Source organism: Miscanthus floridulus, chromosome 6 (assembly GCF_019320115.1).
Source record: "Miscanthus floridulus cultivar M001 chromosome 6, ASM1932011v1, whole genome shotgun sequence".
NCBI classification, from domain to species: domain Eukaryota; kingdom Viridiplantae; phylum Streptophyta; class Magnoliopsida; order Poales; family Poaceae; genus Miscanthus; species Miscanthus floridulus.
Window position 1 is genome coordinate 69,191,038 of NC_089585.1, and position 22,722 is coordinate 69,213,759.

Here is a 22,722-nt window from a genome sequence, read left to right on the forward strand (position 1 = left end):
TTTTAGTGAACAAATTTGTTTTCGACTCGGTAATATCTTTGGGGTGTGGGGTCGTCGGGAGGCAATTATGGACGCACCTCGATCGTATCCGCGTCCCATGCGCGTTTTCGGCTACGGGGGTCAGGGGGTGGCGACTGAGGTCCGTCGCAGTCGGGGATGGGTGCTTGAGCAGCCCGAAAGCCAAATTCTCATATACTTGTATTGCATATATACCAACCAACCCCAACCACATGTACATGCTCCATTTCCCATCCCTCAAACCATACGGTTCCACGGCGGCAGCGAATGAATGAAAGAAGTACGCAGGCGAGTTGTACGTACAGGGCACGTACGGCAAACATCCCGGCTTGTGTGCGAGTGCGACGTGCGAGTGTCATGCAATGCATGACGGTTGATGGGCTGATGGCCGGCTGTAAGAAAGATTCGGTCCGGCTCCCGACGCCCGTCGCGGTCGTGGTCGCCGCCGTGGGCTGCTGCCACGTCGCCCGCAGCAGCGAAGCGTGAAAGTGAAACAACGAACCAAACCAACAACCCCTGCGGCCTGCGCGCTCTCCCTTCTCCCCGTGGCACGGTCGAATGACGAGTCCCTCGATCCCTCCCGAGCCTTGCTTTGGATGAGCGGCGTCGTCAGAGATTCCGAGGCAGCGGAACAGCCGTGGCGCAAGCAGCCAGCGTACGTCCAGAGAGCAAAGCGGTACGTACTAGCCGCCAGACGGCAACGGCACGAGGCAGGCTGCACTGCATGCGCACCAGGACCGTTCCGTGCGGCGGCGCGGCAGCGGCGACGGGCGGACGAGGGACGAAGCTTCCGCGAAGCTTCGCTGGACCATGACGCCCCGTCCCCAGCAGGCCACAACAATAATCATGACTGGGGCGATCTTAGCATTCACTGCTCTTCCTCACCGCGAGCGAACCGGCAGGGGCAGCCAGGATCTCATCTCTCTCTTGCATGCATGATAATCCCTCCTGATTACTACTACCATCTCGCAAACCCACCAAACCTCGTCAATCGATCATCAACCAATCAGTCTCCCCAAACAAATACTAGTTCGATGTCGCATTGATCTTAATTCGTAGCACTGCTACTCCAGTCTCCAGCAGATATATACCCATGCTTTTCTTTAATTTGTCATTAGGATTAGAGTCTGGTTAGTACCATAGATAGATCAATAATTCCTCGCATCTTTTGCCTTTCCGTGGCTCGCCTCCCCTCCATATATATCCATCCTCCTCTGCGCTCCCACAGCCCTGTGACTCTGTGAGCGGCGGCAGCCTCGCGAGGGGAGAGGGTTGGATCGGCTGCGGCTGCCGGACTCGATCGGCCTGGGAAGGATCAAGGATGGATCGGCTGCCTGACTCCACCCAGGGCAGCACGATGCGCAAGTACGCGTCGGAAGCCGGCTTGCTGCGCGCGGCGCGGCAGGGCCCCCACGGGCGGTCGCTGACGGCGCGCACGGCGCACAACATGTCCGCGTCGGCGCTGCGCAAGAAGTCGGACGCGTCGCTGGTGCGCAAGGTGCCCTTCGCGCCGCTCCGCCCCGTGCTCGCCAACCTGCAGGAGGTCTTCCTCGGCACCAAGCTCGCCGTGCTCTTCCCCGCCGTGCCGCTCGCCATCGCCGCCCAGTGCGCCAACTTCGGCCAGGTATATTATATTATTTATATCCCCCCCAGCGATTGCGGTTCAAGGATTGATTGATTATAGCTGCTGTGTTTCTTCCTCAATCGATCGGCCGTGCTTACGATTCGATTAGCAGCCCTGAGGAACGGGGCAGCAGGGCGTTATTAGGTGATGAGTGAAATCGATAGATTACTATCGATCTCCCAGTCTGTGTGTCTGTCCTGTCGCTCTTCGGTCGGGAAGACCGATGTTGGCGATGGAGAGAGATGAGATGATAACAAGCCAGGCCAAATGGCCGTTCGATACTACTCCTAGGTGCTTAACGACATTCCCTTCAGCTCTGCTCTGATGCGAGTTGACCTCTTCCTTGGCCGGCCCTCCTGTTGCCAGCCATCTCCTTGAGAGTTGAGACACACACAGACCGTGACAACGGGCGCCTGCTGCTCTTGTTGTTTCACGTTCTGCAGCATCCTCCTATTTTCATTTGCAATTTTGCAGTCATCCGGGCGTCCGGTGGTGTACCACGGCTGGCTCTCTTGTTTAAATGCCAAAAGTTGTTAGCTGTTGTTGGACTATACTAAGACGGTGTTTGTTTGTCTAGTTGCTCCTAAAACTCATGTCACATCGAATGTTTAGATACTAATAAGAAGCATTAAATATAGATTAATTACAAAACAATTACATAGATGGAGGCTAATTTTCTAGACGAATTTTTAAGTCTAATTAATCTTTCATTAGCAAGTGATTACTGTAGCATTACTGTAGCGCCACGTTGTTAAATCATGCACTAATTAGGCTTAAAAGATTCGTCTCGCAAATTAGTTCAAGTTATGCAATTAGTTTTGTAATTAGTCTATATTTAATACTCTATACATGTGTCCAAACATTCGATGTGACAGGAATTTAGAAACCAAACAACCCCTAATAGGGTCGTAATATACATACATATGTACTCACTTCGTCTAGAAAAACATACAATTCTAGCACAGTGCTATAATTTAGTTTCTCAAGTTTAATTAATTATAGATAAAAAAATCAATATTTAAGATATCAAATAAATACCACTAGATTAATTATAAAATATATTTTTTTAATAAATTTATTTAGAATCATAAATGTGAATAGTATTTATTAGAAATTTGGTCAACCTAAACTATTTTTGCAGGCCCGTAAGGCCGGAGTTGGATGCTTTCTTGAACAGAGTATATACTAGTCCCTTGTTTTTTCCCATCTACTAGAAGTAGTACTCCTCTCACCACTCCTCCTCTCACCTTGATATTTTATTTTACCAAACAGCAATTTTTTTTAGCACCGCTACCATGTTATGATATCAATATTTATCTATCTTCCTCTCTAATTTATTATTTTGCCATGCATCGTTCGAATTTTTATTATGCGGATATATATAAAGTGGCAAAAAGAAGTGACGGCCGTTGCTTGGCGCGAGACAACCCCTGCCTGAGCCTGCAAAACCAACCTTTCTGCTGATGAGCAGATGTAGCCACACACGCAGCCAGCACGTGGGTCGGCGGCCGGCGGCCGGCGGCCGGCGGGGCAGGGATAACGATGAAAACGGATTGAATACGGACACTAATATTTTTTTTTCAGATTCGGATTTGAATATGGATAGTAGTCAAGCTATGTCAGATAGGATACGATTAGATATCGATATCATAAATATGTGATTTAAGTATTCGGATACGGTATCGGATGTTGGATATTCGAACTCGAATACGAAAGTATCTCAACCCCTCTAAACGGATTCGATTTCAAATACAGTAAAAAAAATATCCTGTACTGTTTTCATTATAGGAATACCGATGCCCAGCCCTTGCCGATCATGGAACACAGGATCAATAATACTACGTTCCTGCTGTCCTGCGCTGCACGGATCCACCTTTTACCACAGACTCTGCTGGACTGCAGCATCCCTTTCACCGGAACAGGCAGCACCAGCATCTGCGCCTTGCTGTCCTCGCTTTTATGACTCCTGCTGCACGACGTGGGGTCTCCAGGATTTGCTCCGTGGAGTTTCCTGCTCTTTTGGTGGTGTGAGAGCAACGTCACGTACTCTAGCTAAAAAAAAAGGTTATATAGCACCAACCATGCCACTCTTACATTGGATATTGACACAAGACTAGATTAGTCTAATTTTCGCACTACTTATACTACTTAGTTTCCTTACCTCACACAGTGATATATAGTAGTACAAAAACATTTTTTTATATAGTTCGGTAAATGTAGAGACGTACTAGTAGGAGTACATGCGATCCATTTGTGTTAATCTTGGTTGAAATTTGAAACGGAACTGCCCCATTCATTGGCAGGTGTGGGTGTTTGCGCTCAGCTTACTCGGCCTCGTTCCTCTCTCCGAGCGTGTCAGCTTCCTCACCGAGTAAGCCCATCATCGCCAGTTGTTTAAACTTGCGCTTCATTCATGTAACAACCCTAACTAACTACATGCTGACACGCCTTGTGCTCTGTTGTTGTCATTCCTGCAGGCAGATCGCAATATACACCGGTCCCACTGGTAAGTCAAATTCAGTCTACTATGACTTGCCTTGACTTTTCAAAGTCAGCAACAGTGATCTCATCATGAATGCTTCTGCTGCTCTGCATGACGGCGCTACTACGTACGTACGTACAGTGGGCGGCCTCCTTGAACGCGACGTGCGGCAACGCCACTGAACTCATCGTCGCGCTCTTCGCGCTCATGGAGGGCAAGATCGAGGTGGTCAAGTGCTCCCTCCTCGGCTCCGTCCTCTCCAACCTGCTGCTCGTGCTCGGCACCTCCCTCTTCTGCGGCGGCGTCGTCAACCTCGGCTCCGACCAGCTATACGACAGGGTGCGAACCAAACGTCGTGCATGATATGTGTATGCAAGTTACCACCCAAGACTCGGACTCGGAGGAGGAGGATGATATGTTTATGCTTGTGCAGACACAAGCGGACGTCAGCACGGGGCTTCTCATCCTCGGCGTGCTGTGCCAGTCGCTGCCGCTCATGCTGCGCTACGCGGTGAGCGCCGGCGAGCACTCGGTGGCAGCGGACACCACGGGGCTCGACCTCTCCCGCGCCTGCAGCATCGTCATGCTGCTCGCCTACGTCGCCTACCTCTTTTTCCAGCTCAAGACGCACGCCCAGCTGTTCGAGCCGCAGGACGACGACGGCGAGGCAGAGGAGGACGAACAGGCGGTCATCGGGTTCGCCAGCGGCCTCTTCTGGCTCGCGTTCAAGACCGTGCTCATCGCCATCCTGTCCGAGTATGTTGTCGGCACGATTGAGGTACAATTATGTACTACATCAATCATTCATTCCCTCTGTTCTTCTTAATTAGCTATAAGATTGGCCGCACTAACGTGCGCTACATACACCAATCACGCCTGTACCCACTGCCAGCCTACCTCCAAATCCTGGGGTTTGTCCGTCAGCTTCATCAGCATCATCCTGCTACCAATCGTCGGGAACGCCGCGGAGCATGCCGGGGCCATCATTTTTGCTCTCAAGAACAAGCTGGTAGGACACACCCAACCCAGATTATATTCCTCTTGTCTCACAGCCATGAACTGTTCATGACTATAAATAGCCCAATCATGTAAAGTTATTAACTATTTCGCTCCTGATGCAACACAGGACATCACCCTCGGAGTAGCTTTGGGGTCGGCAACCCAGATCTCCATGTTTGTGGTGGGTATTACAGTTTATTACAAGTGATGACGCGTCGTACCATATCCCGTCCAGATTTCATTGGCTTAAATTACTACCTAATCATTGTGGAATAATCGTGCCATTAGGTGCCGCTGAGTGTCATTGTAGCTTGGATCGCGGGTATTCAAATGGATCTCGACTTCAAGCTGCTAGAGACCGGCTCTCTCTTCGTCTCAGTAATAGTGACAGCATTTACTCTCCAGGTACACAGCTACTCTCCTTTCTCATCATTGATGGACATGTAAAAGTTCAAACTGAAAGGTTTACAATATATATGATGGAACTTTAATTTGGTAGTGAAGACTACTTACCAATTCAACTAGAAAGAGTTTGTTTATATTAGTAAGTAAATGTGGTTGAGTCTTTTTCTTATTGTGTTGACCATACTTTGCGATTTTTGCAGGATGGATCGTCACATTATCTCAAGGGGATCCTTCTGCTGCTGTGCTACATTGTGATCGGTGCATGCTTTTTTGTTACGAGGCAACCTGCAAGTATGTTGGCTCCTTCCATAGAATAGACGACTGAGATTTACACTTTGTCTTCAGTTGTTCTGATTTTGCCTGTGTCATTTTCGTCCACCTTTTTCATAATATAGGTCATGCAAACAACAATGGTGCTGGGCTGTCGCTGCCAACTGGTACTTCGAGTGCACAAGTTGCATGACGGGTGAGTCTGCAGAACCTTTGTTATTCCGTTAGTTCATATATCCAATAGTAGTTTAAAAGGATAATAGGTGTTTTGGTTTGACCAGCTGATGGCAGATATGATATGAAAGTAACTCCTGTCTTAATCATGCGTATGCATGCCCCGTTGCTATAGAATCATCCTGACCTTGGGACAGCTGGTGTGTTAATCATTTGATGAGTAGCTAATGTGTCATATTCATAGATTAAGTATACATAGGTCCTAGTATATAATTTTGCCACGCCAATCACATGTCCATGTCCTGCATGAAACTTACTTCAATGTGTCTTAATTTATCTGTCATCTTTCTGGGCTGAATGCTTGTTTTCCACGCAGCAAGAACTATTTTTCAGTCAGCGGCTTCTAAAATACCTGTATTAAATCTTCAATGTGCTCAGTCGTTTAGTCGTTTAAGCTCAACTGACATGAATGGTGAGGTTTGACCGTCCCAATATATATCCATTTCACGTTCTGACCAACAGATGACTGCCTTATATCTCTGCAATCCTGTCTGATTTATTCTGTCATCATCTCGAAACAGTTTTTGTGTTTGATGTGTATAGCCAATATGCTGTATTCATAGATTTAAGTAGGTGTGTGTCCTAATATGTATTTTTAGCAATAAATATATGTGCCTCGAGTAGCAGTAATGTCATGCGACTTTTACATTAATGTGCTGTGCCTCAATTGTTTTTTTCTTTTAAGGAACAGGAGGGGCAAGCCCCTATCCTTTTATTTGCTCTTTTTTCCCTTTTATTTTGATCTGTAAGTAGCTAGAACAATCTTCACTGGTGCCCATCATAAATACATGCAGGAAATAAACAATGCTATAGCCACAACAGGACGTATATGAATTTGGGATGCTGATGAGAATTTACGACATCAGAGTGGTTCTATCCACAGTGTCTGTCAGACACTGTACACATGGTCAAAACTAGTTAACAGACAAAGATACCACTATACCAGTTGTTTAATTAATACCAACTAGTACTCAAGTGAGAAGTGGCATAATTGTTGGGCTTGCGCTGTCTTTATTTATGTTCGTTCTTAAATTAGTCCATATTTTAAAATGGCAGGTCTGTTCCAAATCTTGAGTAAATGACATGAAAACAGATCTGGAGGTTGCAACAATTCTTGACTACTAAAGTGAAGCTTAGCATTATGTCCTAACGATCTTGCATTAATATGTGACTTGCAAGATGCACGAATCATATGCAATTTACTTTAGTGAGTAGCATTATTTTGCAGCCAAAGGCTTCAATTCTTTACTACGAAAGTGAAGCTTAGCATTATTTCCTAATGATCTGTAACTACCAACTTGCATTCAAATGTTGTAACTCTGTAATTTCATCTGATGACCTATAACCATGCAGTTCAAGAGTCATGCCTGAGGAAATGAGCATCCAAGACAGCAACGCAGTGTTCAAGTCTGAAACAACGCTGTGCAAAAATTGATGCTTTCAGAAGAGGGGAAATCGGTCAGTGGCTCAGTGCTGTCGGAGAAATGTATTCATCAGTGCGCAAAATCGGCATATGAAAAGTATCATTTGTGCTTGTATTACTATTGGTTTAGTTAGGCTAGCTGCTGTTGCAATAAGGGTAGCGAATATGCATCCGGTCTATGTATATGATGGTGTCTTGTTTCATTTACTATACATTAATAAGATATGCAGAGGGTGGATTTGTATATATATGCGGCTTGCGCGTTTTTAATAGATGATTTCCAGCTTGTTTCACTGGGGTAACCAGAGGGGGATCTTGGCTCAAGGCAGCAACCACAGGCCTAGGATAATTAAGTTTATTTTATGGGTCCAGGAAATTTATGCAAACACGAAGTTGCATTCAAACCCGGGGCCTGGAATAATTAATACAACATTATTGTCATTTGTATTTCTAATCAAAAGTTGTCAAGTGTCTTTATTTTTAGTTATCATCCGCTATTCATCCCCTCCTCTAGCGGCTTCCTAGATCCTTAACAACCCCTTACAACAATCTACTGGCCTTCCTACTTTCCGCGTTTGCAACCATTTCATTCCCCTGATTCCTGGTGCTCGACCAGTTGCTGCTATCAGACCATACCGGTGTCCACCTAAACTTATTACAGACGAACTCAAGATGTTGGCTCAAGGATTGATACAGTCCAGTGTTAGCTTGTTTTCGTCCCTGTTCTTCATGGTTTCTAAGAATGATGGAACTTATCATTTCTGCGTATATTTTCGTCATTGGTTGAATGCTTTAACATTAAAATCTAAGTTCCATGTTCCTATTTTTTACTAGCTTATGGATGAATTAACGTATGAGACATGGTTTTCTAATTAGGATCTTCATGCGGGTTTTTAGCAAGGGGCTCTTGCGTTTGTACCCTTATTTTGTATCGAAATTGTGATTTTGCCCCTATTTTTTTTTGACTTTGTGAATTTACCCCTACTGTGCCGTTCACGAAGCACCGGTTTGCCCCTGCTCCGTCATCCACCCCTAACGGTGTTAAACTTTATACAAAAGGACATGAATGCCCATGCGATTTTGCCCCTATTTGTTATGCCTAATTGTGATTTTACCCTGATTTGGAATTAGACTTTTTTATTATATGCTAACAATTGATTAAATTTGGTCAAACATATTTGGCACAACTTGCAATTATTTGAACTCAGATTTAATATTGATAAATATTCAAAATTTTGGGACCAAAACGTTCATAATGATGACAGATGTAACGAGCCGTGTACACGAGCCGACAGGTCGGCCCCGTGGTGGCTCCTCGCCGTCGGCGCGGGCGCGGGAGGGCGACAACTCCGGGTCGTAGGCAGCACCAGCACGAGGGAGGAGGAGCGGCGCTATCCGACAGAGATATATACCAAACTGGTAGAGTTATATACCAAGAATTCGATCTCTGCCCTTGAACCAAACCAGTAGAGTTATATACCAAGAACAAATTTGATTAGGGTCGCCTAAAATTTTTACATGCAAAATTCAGAGAAATTTGGCAAAGAACAGAGCTACTCCAATCAAACACAAGGCTCTGCTGAACTCGTTAGCTGGCTGCTCTGCTGGCCTGAAGAAACAGCGGCGCCGGCGGGAACTGCACAGCGGGCGGGGACGGAGCTCCGTGGGTGGCCGGGGATCCAAGGGAAACTGTAAACCACCAACCTGAACAGCTCCTTCTTTCATGGACACGGTAAAGGTGTTGCCACTCCCTTTTTTGCTGTAAGTGCAATTCAAAGCTGAGTCAGAACTGGAAACCAAAATGCACTTACGCACAATAATTTGTACAGCCTTGTACACCCTGTCTTATGTGAAACTATTGTAGCCTTAGCTAATTACTTGTGAAGCATAATTATTTCAAGGTACTCCAAGCACATGACCACTTTGCACAGGCACATATAAGACCAAGTGTGGTGAATCAATACATGAAAACCTATGAATCATGTGCCCAGAATGGTTGTAAAACAAACCTGGTTGTCAAGCCGCACATTGAGAGCATCAATACTGGTTATGGTCCCATCATTTCCAGCTTCCTGAACAACTGCTTCTAACTGCCACAAGAACCATTGATGGTACAGTTTTACATGAACATATAAGAAAGTTGACACAGCGTACATAGCATCAGATTGAACTATACAAAGCAAGCTATCACATACCAGCCCCTTGTAGTATGCAACTTGTGGCACAGAATACTTTGTTCCGAGCTTCGATTCTTCATCGGCAATGTTATTCACTACTCCATAGTACACCATTCCATCATACTGGTTCATGCATGCTCGCAACTCAAACTGCAGGTATGCTAACTCCTTGTTGAGCTTGAGAAGTGTATCGTTGAACAGCTGATGATGAGTAGCTGCAAGCCATGGGACAGGCTTATTGTTTGACCATCCATGAAACAGTAAAGTCTGGAAGCCAAGAGCAGTGTCCACTTTTAATACTAGAGGCTACATGCATGGAAGTACTCAAATGGTGAGTTTTTACAGCAACTAGGAATAATAACAGCAGGATCAGACTTGTAAACACCACACAGCATCGCATAACGAAACTAGGATGCAACCAACCATGCTTTTATTTAGATTTCATCAGAACCCACCAATTAGACAGCTAAAGATGCATATACCACATTTTGGAGAAAAAGCACTAGCGACAGAGCAGGTTGGGTTGCTATAGGAGCATTTCTCCGAGTAATTTTTGTCGCAAGTAGATATTAATTTGATCCCACTCAGCCAAATCCTCACTTAACCAGTCTTCCATAACTTGTCCTAGATACATACATGTACATGGTTTGGCCAATCAACCAGACCTCAGCCAAAATACAGATAACTGGAACTCTTCTTCTATCTAGGCCAAAATAAAGTTGGGTTCACAGTCAGGTAAGGTTATTGTTAAAGACAGCCAGACGATGCAAGTATGCAGTGATTATGAATTTATGATAGGCTTATTGTTTGATCATACAAGAAAGAGTAAAAACTGAAAGCAAATATCAGTATCCATTATAATGCCAGATTCTAGAGTGCACATCAGTACTAAAAAAAGCAGGAATCAAGGACAATAACAGTAGGATCGGAGTCGCAAACAACAGGCAGCATGGCATAACAAAACTAGGATACAGCATACAGCCAACCACGCTTGTATTCAAATTTCATCAAAATACCACCAGTTAGACAAATAAGATGCATACACAACATTCCAAAGGAAAAGCAGTAGCGGCACAGCAGCAGTCCGGTTGATTTGCTAGAGGAGCATTTCGTCGTGCAGCTGGGCTGCCGCGAGCGGAGATAATAATAAGACATATGGATGGCCGTGGCCCGTGGGCGAGCAGGCAGATGGCGTACCGGGGTTCTTGCCGGAGATGGCGACGAAGACGGCACGGAAGTCGCGGTCGGAGAGCGGGCCCCAGGTGAGCAGCGCCTGCAGCAGGGTGTGGTGCCGCCACGACAGCGGCGCCATGCCCTCTCGCTCGCTCAGCAACCGGCGTCGTCGGGGTCCGGCAACGGGAACGCAAATCGGGGACCTAACCTACTCCGCCGCGGGGTGGGAGACGAGAGGTCGGAGTGAGGGAGGGATGAGGAGAGGGCGGCGGCGCCTGGGGTGGAGGGCGCGCCTGGACGAGGGTGGCAGCACCTGGGGTGGAGAGCGCCTCGCGCTCGCCGGAGGAAGCCGCCTAGAGAGGAGCTCGCCGGAGGAAGCTCGCGCTCGCGTGGAGGGGAGCTCGCCGGAGGAAGCTCGCGCAACCCTAGCCGGTAACGCCGGGACGAGCGGGCGCCGGAGTGTGGTGGAGGGAGGAGGAGACGCGCCGGGGGAGCGGGAAGGAGGGAGGATGAGCCATGCCGGGGGGAGGGGAAGGAGGGAGGAGGAGCTGCGCCGCCGCCGGCAGCTGCGCCTCTGCCAGGCCGCGAAACCATGTGCGGGCCGCGACTTGTCGTCGGAACGGGTGAGAAAGGAGAAAGGGACGGAGGGTATCATTGTCTTTTCATACAGGTGTCTTTTCTTTTTTTTTCTTTTTTTTGCCATTTAATCCAAGCATTTTAGACGGTGTTACAAAACAGGGGTAGACGGAAGCTTCGTTTGAAAAAAACGAGGGTAAAATCACAAAGTTAAAAAAAGAGGGACAAAATCACAATTGAAATACTGGACAAGGGCAAGAACGCAATTCTCCCTTTTAGCAAATATCTCTTGCAGCTAGGTGAAAAGCACAAGATGGCTTTCCAGACCCACTTGAGCCACTATAAATTCCGGGTTATGCCCTTTGGTCTGAGGGGTGCACCTAGGACATTCAAGGAGTTATGAATGGCACACTTAGGCTATCCGCACTCGTCGACCTCTATTTCCATCTCTAAAAAGGAATATTCTATCTTAGTCATCGAGATTCTCTACTCTATATCCATTTCTCCCGCACCCGTGTTATCTCTATCCCATACTCTGTACCCACTATTCCCTATTTTATTTCCCTCACTCCCCCTTTCTCTCTCTCCCTAACTCTCTTTCTTTCTCTTGCTACAGTGTTTAGCGTTGTACGGACTGACCGCTACCTGCAGCGGTGCGCTGTGCAGCCGGAACGCGCGACAGCGTTTGTAGGCGCATTTGCAGGGCTGCGGTGCGGCTGTCCAGGCGCGCGCGCATTTGCAGACGCGTTTACCGCTCTGCGGTGCGGACAGCCTTAGCACCTCGCTTGAGATAGTTTGTCATAGTTTTTTACAACATCTTGGTGTACCGGTGTACCGTCGTTCTTATGATGAATATATTCAACACTTACAGTTACCAGCAGGTCTTCTAGTGGCTATCTCGAGACCAATGGAAAATATAACTATCCAAGAATTTGGCCTTGTTTAGATTGAAAAAAATTTCAACCCGATAAATAGTAACACTTTCGTTTTATTTGATAAATATTGTTCAATCGTGGACCAACTAAGCTCAAAAGATTCATCTCGTAATTTCCAACTAAACTGTGTAATTAGTTATTTTTTTTACCTACATTTAATGCTCCATACAAACGGCTAAAAATTAATGTGATAGAGAGAGAGTGAAAAAACTTGGAATTTTGAGGGTATCTAAACAAGGCCTTGACCATTATATGTGTTCATGAGACATGCGCCTATGAGACCGTTGGGGGCGACTCGCCAGGCGCCCCAGTGAAGCCTCCAGATCCCGTCGGTCTCCCACCGGCGGCCGCCTTCGCCAGTCCGGCGGCCTCCTCCAGTCCGGCGACCTGCTCGACACCCGCTGCATCTCCGGCGGACCATGTCGGTCACCTACCGGCGACCCCCTTCGCCAGTCCGGTGACATATTGCTCGGCGCCCGCTGCAGTCTCGGTGCAGTCACGACAGGATCGGGCAGGTGCCCACCGTCCAGAGGATGGGGAACGGGATCTGGAAGGTGGACGCCGCTCCTGCTCGGTGCCGGACGCGGCGATGCCTGCAGCTCCGACGGCTCCCGCGATGTCGGACGCGCATCAGGCTCCCGTTTCCGAGAAGCGGGACATCGACTTGTTCTCCGGCGAGGACCCTGTTTCCCCAGACAGGGCACAACTCGGCGTCGACAGTGCTCCACTCGTTGACGGTGCCGTCGAGGATCTAGGCGCGGATGGAGATTCAGTTGAGGATCCAATTCGCGAAGATCTGCTACGTCGCCGTCGACTGACCCTGGCACCTCGGCCTATCTCCGCTCTGGCAAGATCGAGACTGGTGGCTTCCGCTGATGAAGCTCCTGTACATTCATCGGACAACCAGCTAGAGGATGAAGAGGCGCCTGCGACGTCGGCGGAGTACGGTGAGTTTTTCCATTCAGCTATTTTGGCAGGTTTTAACCCCGACGAGGCAGCTGGTCACGCACTCGAAAAATGTTTCGGCGAATTCAATGTCAATAAGAACAAGTTCTATGCACATTCAGAGGAAACTTTCGACCTGTTTGCTGGTTGGTTTCTGGGCTGGTTTGGGCTGGCTGGTGCTGGTTTGTTGTGAGAGAAAAACACTGTTGGCTGGCTGGTTTTGGCTGGTTGAAACCAACAAGCGAACAGGCTGTTTGTGTGAAGATTTTTGGAATCGAATTGGCTTCCAAAGGGACCTCGATGGTGGGAGTCTGACTCGATCGCACAGCTCCCTTGCCAATCGACTTTTGCCAGTTCTCGATCCTCAAACGAGGCTGATACTTACTGCGGATCGGGGAAAAACTCGATCAATCACTGGGTTTGCTCTCCGGCGACCTGGGATGGTTCGTCCTTGGAGGGGACCCTTGCCCAAACCTCGTTCGTCAGCTAGGCGCATTCATGCCGCCTGAATTGGTAACTAATCCCGATCGGGTTGCCGTGGATACAGCGTCTTTCATGGCAGTAAATTCAATTGCAAAACAGAGTCAAGATCTACGTGTCCTAGTTGAGCGGGCAAAATCCTTTGGGCGGTCCAGACGTGATCTGGTGCGACTGTGGCCCTGTTTTCTTTTCTTATAATCCATCATTTTCATTTTGTTTTTTTTAATCAAAATAGTATTTTTCTCCCACCACAAATCAGCTAAAATAATATTTTGACTTTCAGCTAAGCAAACGGGAGCCGTGCCTTTGGCGGACCCACGTGCGGTTGACTCCGATAGACACAGAAACACCAAATGCCAATAGCGCTCATAACCTAGCGACAGATCATACGCGAGCCGCCGTCATTCCATCTCGCCCTACCTACGCCGAGATGGCGGCTCGTCCTCCGTCACCACCGATTCGTGAGGCTCCTCCACGCCCTCCACCGATTCGCAATTTCCACCAAAATAGACCTCCACGTCGGTTCGATCGGCCTCAGAGAGGTCGTGGCACTGGACCGGGCATTGGTCATGGATAAAGTGGCCGTCATCAGAAAGACACAATGCAGCAGGGAGCGGAGATGGTCGTGGAGCCCAATCGGACCATGACTGGAATCAACGTGGCCACCACTCCACCAGCAATACTTTCAGCAAGCAGAATACCGGCCTCGTGGGTGAACTGAAGCGCCTTCTGCTATTGTGGAGGCAACAAAGCAGCAAGACAAGCCGGAGGCGTCAGGTTCGCATCCACAGCCCTTGGCCTCCACTGATCTTGCGAAGCCGAAAAAAGTCAAACCACCTCATTGTTTTAGGTGTAAGTGTAATGGGCATTTAGCAGATTGTTGCAAGGCGGATCTAGATTGTTTTATTTATAATAAGAAGAATGCCCACATTTCAGCAAAGTGTCCTCTTGCTAAGCTTCCAAAACCAACAGCGTCCATGCTAGGTTTTGCAAAGAATGAGCTGGGTTTTTTCCACATACCAAATTTTGAGTACAAATTGGAGACCCCAAAACCTTCTCCTACTGCTTTGATAAAGGTTACCAGGGGGGGGGGACTTGATGCAGCCACAGTTCAGACACAGCTTGCAAAATTCATCACAGCGGACTGGAACTGGGAAGCGCTCCCTCATGGGGATGACTCTTTCCTGTTGGAATTCCCGTCTGAGGATGAACTCAAACGAACAGTTGATATTGATTTTTGTTTGAAGAATCATGGGGTCACATTGACAATCTCAGAGTGGCAGGATGCTGGTGACTCTACTCCGGCTTATCATCTTGATGAAGTTTGGGTTCATGTCAGTAAAGTCCCTCATCCTTGGCGTCATTACCTTGGCTTTTGGACACTTGGTACAGTCATTGGTGCTACTCTAGAGCTTGATATGCTCACTTATAGGAAAAAAGGTGTGATTCGGATTCTGGTGGGGATGATGAGCAGAGAGTATTTACCCTTCACCACCGATGTGGTCTTTGGAAAAGTGGGACATGAAGTAACTTTCAGTTTGGAGGAGGCAAATTTTGAGCCAGCAATTCCTCCACCGAACCTAGATTATTCTGATCGGGATGAGGATGCGGCTGGAAAAGATGATGCAAATCATGGGCGTGATGGTGGACAGGCCCAGAAAAAGCAGAAAACTCTAGAGAACACGTCATCTTCATCTAATGCCCCTACTGGAGGTGGACCTGTGCCAATGCAATTGGCGACTGCGATATCACTGCTTGAGAAAAAAGGCCTAGGGAAACTGAGCCAGTTACTAAGCCTAGATGACTTAGCTAATCTACCGGCTGTGTATGTTACCCCTTCGGCCAAGAATGTCAAAGGCAATGCATGTTCAGGAAAGAGTCTTCATCCACCAGAGAAAGCTACTAGTGGTGAACTTACATGTACTGAACTCAGTTTGGAAGCTACAGACCGATCATTAGTGATTGGGACACAAACTTTGCTCAGATCAGTCAAACTCGCCCAGGCTTAGCAAAAAGGTGACACCTACTCAGCCCATGCCAACCTCGCCTAGGCCAAAGGTTGGGACAAACAGCAGGTCGACATCACCTATTCCTATGCCATGTGAAACTGATAGCAGTGTTAGACCGGAGATACCTCATAACAGCAGTTCTGCTCCTCCCTTCAGGCAGATAGTTAAGCCTGCAGAATCAGGCGATCTGTTGATGCCAAGGTTGATGACTCCGCGACCATCGGCTTCAAGCAAGCCGGGCAAAGATGTTTCAGTGAATATTAATGATGGTCCAGGGTTACAATCCCCTTCAGGTACAAATGAAAATTTGTTATCTCTGTTGAATTCAACTGAAGGGCTTCGACGTAGTACACATACTAATATCCAATCTGCTGATGGAGTTTCCACAGCTGATGAGGATATGACAAGCAAAGCTCAGAGTGTGATGCCGCACTCGCTTTCATCTCCGTTGATTCCACAGCCTGGTACACACAGCTCCTACCCTTTATTTCCTTTATTCCTATTTCGAATGCTTCTTGTGTTAGAAATCTCAGCAACTTAGGTTATAAATTAAGTAATAGCAGTGCAGAGTGTACTTTGTCTATCAATGCTTTGAAAAAAAATAGAAGTTGATAGAACGATTGTAACACCACCTACAAAACAATTGAAAAAAGGAGATATGAATGCGGGGATTACTAAACCATTGATTCTTGATGCTAGTGATGATGAGGCTGTCGTAGATGACGACCTGCTCGCTCATTTGATCAAGGATGTGTCAGAGGTGGATTTTGAGGACATGGACCCAGACACAAAATTATGTGATCTGAAGGCCATTACCCAAAAATCGAAATCTGCCTCGAGAAAACGTAAGATCCAGAAAAGGGTCATAAATAAAACCTAGTTTACCAATGAAAGGTTTCTTTTGGAATAGCAGAGGTTTATCGGACCTAGCTAAATTCCGATATATTTCCGAGGCAGTAAAGGACCATAGTCTAGATTTCATTGCTATCATGAAAACAGGGAAACAAGACATGTCAAAGACGAATTTGGCACGACTCTCAGGAGGTGCGGATTTCGTTTGGCATTGTCTTCCACCTTATGGTAGATCTGGTTGAATCCTTCTGGGAGTCAATACAGAAATGCTACACCTTTCCTTGATTGTAGAAGGGGAGTTCTATATTAAATTTCATTTATGCAACAAGGCAGATAATTTCAAATGGATCCTTATGGCGGTCTATGGTCCAGCCCAGGACGATTTTAAATCGGCCTTTTTAGCTGAACTAGTTAGAGCATGCCAACAAAATCCTTTGCCCACATTAATTGGTGGAGATTTTAACATTGTTAGATCTAGCAAAGATAAAAATAATGATAGATACGTTGATCATTGGCCTTTCCTGTTCAATGCTGTTATTGACAGTTTTGATCTTCGGGAAATTGATTTAACGGGACGACAATTTACTTGGGCCAATTCACTACCTAAACCCACGTACGAGAGATTGTATAGGACTCTTATGTCAACTGAATGGGAGTTTAAGTATCCTTCAGTCTCGCTACAGGCCTTGGATAGGGGGGTGTCGGACCACACACCTCTACTCTTAGATATGGGAACACCGGCCTTTAAGGGGAACGGAAAATAGTTCAAACTTGAACTAAGTTGGTTCACCCACGAGGATTTCAATGATTGTGTTATTGAGATCTGGAATAGGCCGGTGAAAGGTAGGAATTCAGTCCAACGTTGGAACAATAAGTGTAGTGCCTTGCGGAGACACTTACGCGGATGGGCTTCCCATATTAGTGGAGTACTATCAGAGGGCAAAGGTAAAAGATGTCCTTTTGGGAGATAACAACACTAGATACATCCAAATGGTCGCCAATGGTAAACATCGGAAAAAAGATTTTTTCCCTTGATCATGAAAATGGTATTGTTGAGTGTCAGACAAACCTAAAAGCCTATATCACTAGGTTTTATAAGGAACTTTTTGGAGAACCTGAGGTTAGTTCCTTTACTCTAGAGGAGGATAGGATCTTCGATATTCCTCATGTTACATGCACTGAGAATGACGTTCTAACCACACCCTTTACCGAGCAAGAAGTGCAAGAAGCGATTTTTGATATGGAACATAATAAAGCACCTGGTTCAGATGGTTTTTTAGTTGAATTTTATCAAAAATTTTGGAATACCATCAAAGGGGATCTAATGCAAATGTTCCATGACTTATATGCAGGGGATTTACCATTTTTTAGTTTGAACTTTGGGGTAATTACCCTTATCCCAAAAGTACAAGAAGCGAACGTGATTCAACAATATCGGCCGATCTGCCTGCTTAATATGAGCTTCAAAATTTTCACAAAAAGTTGCAACCAATAGGCTGAATTCAGTGGCAGACCATGTTATTAGTCCAACTCAAACAATGTTTATGCGAGGACAAAACATTCTAGAGGGTGTTGTCATCTTGCATGAGACTGTTCATGAGTTGCATCGAAAGAAACAGAGTGGGGTAATCCTCAAGATAGATTTTGAAAAGGCGTATGATAAAGTTAAATGGCCCTTTCTCTTTCAAACACTACGAATGAAAGGGTTTTCGCCCAAGTGGATAAATTGGGTTAAAACTTTCATTTTAGGTGGGAGTGTAGCAATTAATGTTAATGATGATGTCGGCCATTTCTTTGAAACTAGGAAAGGCCTTCGATAGGGCGATCCTTTATCCCCATTACTTTTTAACATTGTAGCAGATATGCTAGCTATTCTTATAAATAGGGCCAAAGTGGACGGGCAGACTAGTGGAGTAGTGCCCATCTCATCGATGGTGGATTATGCCCGAAACATGAAGCTGCTACTTTGTGCTTTTGAGCAAGCATCGGGTTTAAAAATCAATTATCATAAGAGTGAATTGTTCTATTTCGGAAATGCACAAGACCACCTGGATCAATACATCGAACTGTTTGGTTGTAAGTCTGGTGACTTTCCAATTCGGTATTCGAGAATTCCTATACATTTTAGGAAGCTTAGGAATGTTGAGTGGAGGAAGGTTGAGGAACATTTTGAGAGGCGACTGGGTAGTTGGAAAGGGAAACATCTTTCAATTGGGGATGCTTAACATTGATAATTTCAGTGCTTAGCAGCCTACCAATGTATATGATGTCCTTCTTTGCCTTGCCAAAAGGAGTCCAAAAGAAATTGGATGATTTCCGATCTAGATTTTACTAGCAAGGTGATGAGCAAAAAAAGAAATGTCGTTTAGCTAAATGGAGCATATTATGTCAGCCCAAAGACCAAGGAGGTCTTGGAATTCATGATCTGCATATTAAAAATATTGCTTGTACTTAGTAAATGGTTGTTCAAGCTACTTACCACAGAGGGGACTTGGCAGCAATTACTCTGCAATAAATATTTAGGCTCAAAACCATTAATACAAGTGGAATGAAAAAATGGGGATTCTCATTTCTGGTCTAGTCTTATGAAGGTGAAGCGAGACTTTTTCCGCTTTGGATCCATCCTTGTAAAGGATGGAACACAAGTACGTTTTTGAGAATACATATGGCTAGGGAATTCATCTTTACAGGAACAGTACCCATGTCTTTACAACATTACCAGACCTAAACACGTTACCATTGCAGAGGTTATTTCTGGTCCATCACCAAACCTATCTTGGTGAAGAGACCTCATTGGCCCCAAATTAGCAGTGTGGAACAATTTGTTGCCACATATTGCTAATATAGAGTTGGCCCATGAACAAGATGAGTTTCACTAGAATTTACATCCACATGGAAAATTCTCGATGAAGTCACACTATCAAGCGTTATTACATACTGATATCCCAAACATTAACAAACTCATTTGGAAAGTGAAAGCCCCACTGAAAATAAAAATTTTCCTGTGGTACCTACAACGAGGAGTTATATTGACAAAGGATAACCTAGTAAAGCACAATTGGCAAGGTACTAAAACTTGTTGCTTTTGTCACAAAGAAGAGACAATTAAGCACTTGTTCTTTAACTATCGGTTTGCTTGTTCAATTTGGTCTTTTATTCATGTTGCGACAGGTCTTTTAAAACCCCACAATATAGGTCATATGTTCAATGGCTGGCTAAGAGGTGTTAACAAACATGTCAAGCTTTTACTCCTGCTAGGAGGAGCTGTGACTTATTGGTCTATTTGGCTCAGCAGGAATGATATTGTTTTTGTAAAGAAAAAAAATTGTTTCTCCTGTGCAGGTTATCTATTTGGTTACCCACTGGCTATGTACCTAGGCTATCCTGCAGAAGCCGAATTTACAGGATACAGTTGTAGCAGTATCACAACAGTTGACGCAGGTGGCCAAGGATTTTTTTCTCCCTGGCACATGGGTGGCGGTCTAGTTTACGAATTGATAGTCATTAGATTGTGTCAGGTTTCTTCTCTTTCTTTAGCTGTGTGCCTCATGTTAGGCAGAGGCCAGAAGTTGCCCTCTTTGGCTTTGTATCAACTCGATGTATTGCTTCTGAGGTTTTAATAAAAGCTTCCTTTATAGAAAAAAGTACAAATTTGCTTATCGGTGGCTCTCTACCTAGGGCATACTATCATGGTGATGGTTTATTATCAACTGATCCTCCCAAAATTTAGGCTATCCTTGACTGGCCTTAGGCCACTTGTGTGAAGGATTTTCGTGGTTTCTTAGCATTGACATGCTACTATCGCAAATTGGTCCGACACTTTGTGACCATCTCCAAGCCATTGACTAAACTTCTTAAGAAGAATATTACCTTTCTTTGCATTGATGCCCAAACTGATGCCTTTCAGTTACTCAAAGAAGCTGAATGCGCTTGTGCAAGAGAAATGGGGTAAAACCCATCGGTGCCCTTACAGGAACTAGGCTGCGAACCAGGAGAGCCGAGACGAAGCACCACCTGACAAAGCTTCCACTAACATTTCCCGTAGGCAAGAGCTGTAGCATAGTCGCAAGGCACACTTGCATTTATCGGCTGCTCCAAAGGAAGGAGGATCGCCTGGCGTCGGAAGTCGATGAACCGACACTAGCAGCCACGCCGAGCACACTTTGATGTGGTGACAACAAGATCTCCACCCACATCGAATCATTCCCCACTCGCTGAGGGCCACAATAGGTGCTTTGATGGTAATATCACCATCCACGTCCCAACGGCCCTAACGAAGCACGCCATGGCTACACCTGAGGAGCCCTGATCATAATGTGTAATTAGTATCACCAGATAATAACCAATGGCAACGTTCTCTCTTATCTTCGCAAAACTTCCACTAGCATCTGAGACAAGCAGCCATTGTTGTGCCCAGATACTAGTAGAAGTTGATCTTGGAAGCCTTCTCCCAGAATGGCTGTTGACGATGCTTGAGGACAAAGGACGCCATGGCTGTGAAGATGGACAAGTGGCGATTTTTTAGATCTATGGACATCAAGGAGGAAGAAGGTTTGGAGTGAGCCCAAGAGGCCATCCACACCTCGGTTCAAATAACCCCCCTTGAAGACACTAAAAAGGATGCCAACAGTCAAGATCCATGAGTCACGTAGTCATGGGCGTAACAGATGGGGCAGGGAAGACAAGGTACTTTGGATTCCATGACTCATTCATTCTTATCTATAATAGGACTTAATTATGCACAATATCCGGAAGATCGAAGGATGCGTCCGTCCGTAGATGCCCAAGGATTAAAACCATCGGGAGCATTGGTGTATATTGACCTTTGGTACCGACACCCGAAGGATTGAGCCATTTGACTGGCTCCGTCATCAAGTCCTTTGAGGGCTACAATCGGTGATATGGACCCAGGTACCTCACCGCCCGTATATCATCCGATTACTACTGGTATGGGCCAAAGACGACAAAGGATAAGGCCCAACTGAACTAGGGTACATCATCAGACGTGGTGCACAAGTAACCTGGCATATGGAGCCTAGACATCGGTTCCTACAAGATACAAAAGAATAACTGTTAAGATTTCCTTGTAACCAATTAGGAAACATATCTGTAAACTGATTGGTATTCATGTAACCTTACCCCAGACTAGATAAGGCAGGGTAGGGAGCCCTGATCGGTATCAAAAAGTTACAATCAACAACCTCTTGTAAATTGAGCATACGAGATAAACATATCTACTCTGAACTAGATGCAAGGTACCACATACCTGAACCAGTATAAATCTGTGTCCCATGTGCTACCCTTTCAGATTCCCTATGCGTGATACACTGATCCATATTACCCAAGTAAACACTTTTGATATGAAGGATTTACCAGTCAATTCTTGAATAAACACCATTAATCCCTAAAGTGAGTATAAACTCGAGAGAACGCAATGAGGAATCGTAAACATCATAAAAGTTGTCATACAAACACTCAGAAAGTGTATAATTGAAAGCTAGCAATGAAGTGGTGATATCCTCTAAATATCATAGAAGGTATAAGAACAATGGTGATTTTTAGCAATTGAATTATCCCCTAAATGCCAAAAATAAGAGTGGATTTATTATTTAGTGGCATAGTCAAAATCCTTAAGATTTGTAGAACATATAATTTGAAAATCCACTAAGAACGAATTACAAGTATTCAAACTGTAGTATAAGATTTGATGCACTATCTAAAATATATTAAACATTGTAGCTTATCTACCCCATAATCCTATGAAAGGATTTATTACCCTGAAGGATAAATATTGTTTGTTTTGCATAACTAATAAGTGGTCATTTATGCATGAAATATATTGCTCTTGTTTACCCATATCATAATTGTCACGCGCGGACGCGTGCGGCAGGGCGGGGGTTGTCGCTAATTTGCCACCACGAGGCCCCCAGAAGCGCACGTAGCAACTCCTCTTCAGGATCTTTGCGTTGAGTTACACATGCATTCCCGATACATGACATACCGAATGACTCAATTGATTATACACGTAAGTCTCCAACACTTAAGTTGAAACATTAATGACTGTAACATAAAATTAAACAAGAAACTACTACTGACACTATCCTTCTAACTATCTACTTC

At 45.5% G+C, this 22,722-nt stretch overlaps 3 protein-coding genes across 4 annotated transcripts; 2 read left to right on the plus strand and 1 right to left on the minus strand.

Moving 5' to 3' along the window:
• Window positions 1-927: 927 nt before the first annotated feature.
• Window positions 928-7,701, plus strand: LOC136456098 (vacuolar cation/proton exchanger 1a-like). The gene is given in 12 exon segments (XM_066455867.1): window positions 928-1,642; window positions 3,946-4,013; window positions 4,120-4,148; window positions 4,266-4,276; window positions 4,278-4,463; window positions 4,558-4,902; window positions 5,017-5,133; window positions 5,251-5,304; window positions 5,412-5,528; window positions 5,729-5,819; window positions 5,924-5,994; window positions 7,386-7,701. Coding segments are annotated over 11 exon segments (1,389 nt in total). The 5' UTR covers window positions 928-1,339; the 3' UTR covers window positions 5,992-5,994; window positions 7,386-7,701.
• Window positions 7,702-8,693: 992 nt separating this feature from the next.
• On the minus strand, window positions 8,694-10,990 carry LOC136458355 (uncharacterized). 2 transcript variants are annotated; one of them, XM_066458306.1, is made up of 4 exons: window positions 10,830-10,976; window positions 9,651-9,847; window positions 9,465-9,545; window positions 8,694-9,214 (listed from the first exon to the last, which is right to left on the minus strand). In XM_066458306.1, the coding sequence occupies exons 1-4, from the start codon at window positions 10,942-10,944 to the stop codon at window positions 9,044-9,046; spliced, it is 564 nt and encodes a 187-aa protein (XP_066314403.1). In that variant the 5' UTR covers window positions 10,945-10,976; the 3' UTR covers window positions 8,694-9,043. The 2 variants fall into 2 exon arrangements, with proteins under 2 accessions (XP_066314403.1, XP_066314402.1); XM_066458305.1 differs by having other exon boundaries at window positions 9,465-9,847; window positions 10,830-10,990.
• Window positions 10,991-11,059: 69 nt separating this feature from the next.
• Window positions 11,060-20,582, plus strand: LOC136460660 (uncharacterized). Its single transcript, XM_066460278.1, has 4 exons — window positions 11,060-11,453; window positions 12,541-13,263; window positions 19,945-20,068; window positions 20,510-20,582. Exons 1-4 carry the CDS (start codon window positions 11,060-11,062, stop codon window positions 20,580-20,582), a joined length of 1,314 nt encoding a protein of 437 aa, XP_066316375.1.
• Window positions 20,583-22,722: the final 2,140 nt, after the last annotated feature.